Source organism: Ciona intestinalis, unplaced genomic scaffold (assembly GCF_000224145.3).
Source record: "Ciona intestinalis unplaced genomic scaffold, KH HT000065.2, whole genome shotgun sequence".
Classification (NCBI taxonomy): domain Eukaryota; kingdom Metazoa; phylum Chordata; class Ascidiacea; order Phlebobranchia; family Cionidae; genus Ciona; species Ciona intestinalis.
This window is the reverse complement of record NW_004190387.2, coordinates 109509-110996: the sequence shown is the minus strand read 5'-3', so window position 1 is coordinate 110996 and position 1488 is coordinate 109509. Positions and strand designations below refer to the sequence as shown.

The 1488-nt window shown below is 36.3% G+C and overlaps 1 protein-coding gene across 5 annotated transcripts in view; it reads left to right on the top strand.

The window, feature by feature from the left end:
• Positions 1–1488, top strand: part of LOC100180821 (PHD finger protein 21A) — a 9994-nt gene that overhangs the window by 4327 nt on the left and 4179 nt on the right. For all 5 annotated transcript variants that reach the window (XM_026838183.1, XM_026838186.1, XM_026838187.1 and 2 more), the window contains exon 8: positions 1250–1377. In XM_026838183.1, the coding sequence (XP_026693984.1) occupies positions 1250–1377 (128 nt within the window). The remainder of the gene's footprint in view (positions 1–1249; positions 1378–1488) is intronic.

The following is a 1488-nucleotide window of genomic DNA, read 5'->3' as shown; positions in this document are numbered from 1 at the left end:
ACCCCAAGTATCATGTTCTTATTTCGTTATTCTGTTCTAAAAAAGTAAATAAAATTGATGTTTTTTTACTCCGAATATATATATAACATAATTGTATATACCTTATGTAGTTATGTTATGTAAATATGTAGTATCCATTCATTGATCATTACATTAATACTTTAATAACTATATTATAGGCTTGTATCTCCCCGTGCATTGCGACCAAACCTTGCCTCTACTCCAAATATTACGGAAACTTTTGTGCAGAAACAAAACCATCCGAAAACAAACCAAACACAAGGTAATTGGCTTTTTTATTTTCAGTGCAAAGAGTTCACAATTTTAATCATAATACATGTGACAGTTTATTGGACTTAATTATGTATAATCGGGTGTAGTAGGGACATGTTTTTATTCTCTCTCTTGTCCCATTTGGTAGTAAACAGAGATTATTTATAAAATTATATAACCTTAACTTCTCGACTCAAAAAAACCATTGTTATCGTTCAAGTTTCGTTCAGGAAATATAGAATTTAGGTGCTAACTGCTAAAGGTATCCCATCCTACCCCCCGGGCCACAGTACAATGCGTTACAAATTTGTAGCACTTGACAGTATGGTTAAACATGGCAGCCATAAAAGAACCGTCTCAAAAGTTTTTCGGTTTATAATATGTCAACAGTGCATCTTATACCTTGCCATACAGTACTATATGTTGCATAGCACTTGATCCAGACTGTCACTAACTCATTTATTCATATATTACAGTATGGTTGAACATGGCAGCCACAAAAGAGCCGTCTTGTTTCGTCCCAATTGGCAACGAATCAAAACTAACAAACAGTGAAGTTGATCTACAGAATATCAAGTCATTGGAAAAACTGTCGCAGAAAATTGTGATGACTCCGAAACAAACTAATTACATTGGTAAACTTGGTTATTTTATGGGTTTTTTTTTAGGTATAAAAATGTAGCCACGTAAATTAATGACAAGGTGTATGAACCTGTCAAAATTAGGCACAAGGTGTATGATTATGAACCTGTCAAGCCACTACACATGCAATAAGACACCCGTGTTACAACTATGATTTACCCCACCATGCAAGGATATGAGGTGTATAACAGAACATCGGTGTTATAACGAACGACGACGTTGTTGCCCCGTCACGGGGGGATAGATAAGACATGATCGATCTTTATCATTTCCACACAAACAAAATCCCAAACTGCCCCGAACAACAAACATCTTTACGAAGTCCTCTCTACAGCTTCCACATCCCCGGACCATCTTGCCCCGTCTCCAGAAATCGATGCTTCCTTGGATCAAGATGACGAGAAACCATCGTTGCCGAAAAGCGCGAGAAACTACGCAGCTGTGAGCACCTCACAACTTAATGTAGGATTTTTCACTAAACTTAACTAAATACGTTTTGTGCGTTTTCAACCAGATTACAAGTTATCATGTATGAAAATTCGAAGATTTGTGAATGAACATGATGAACTACTT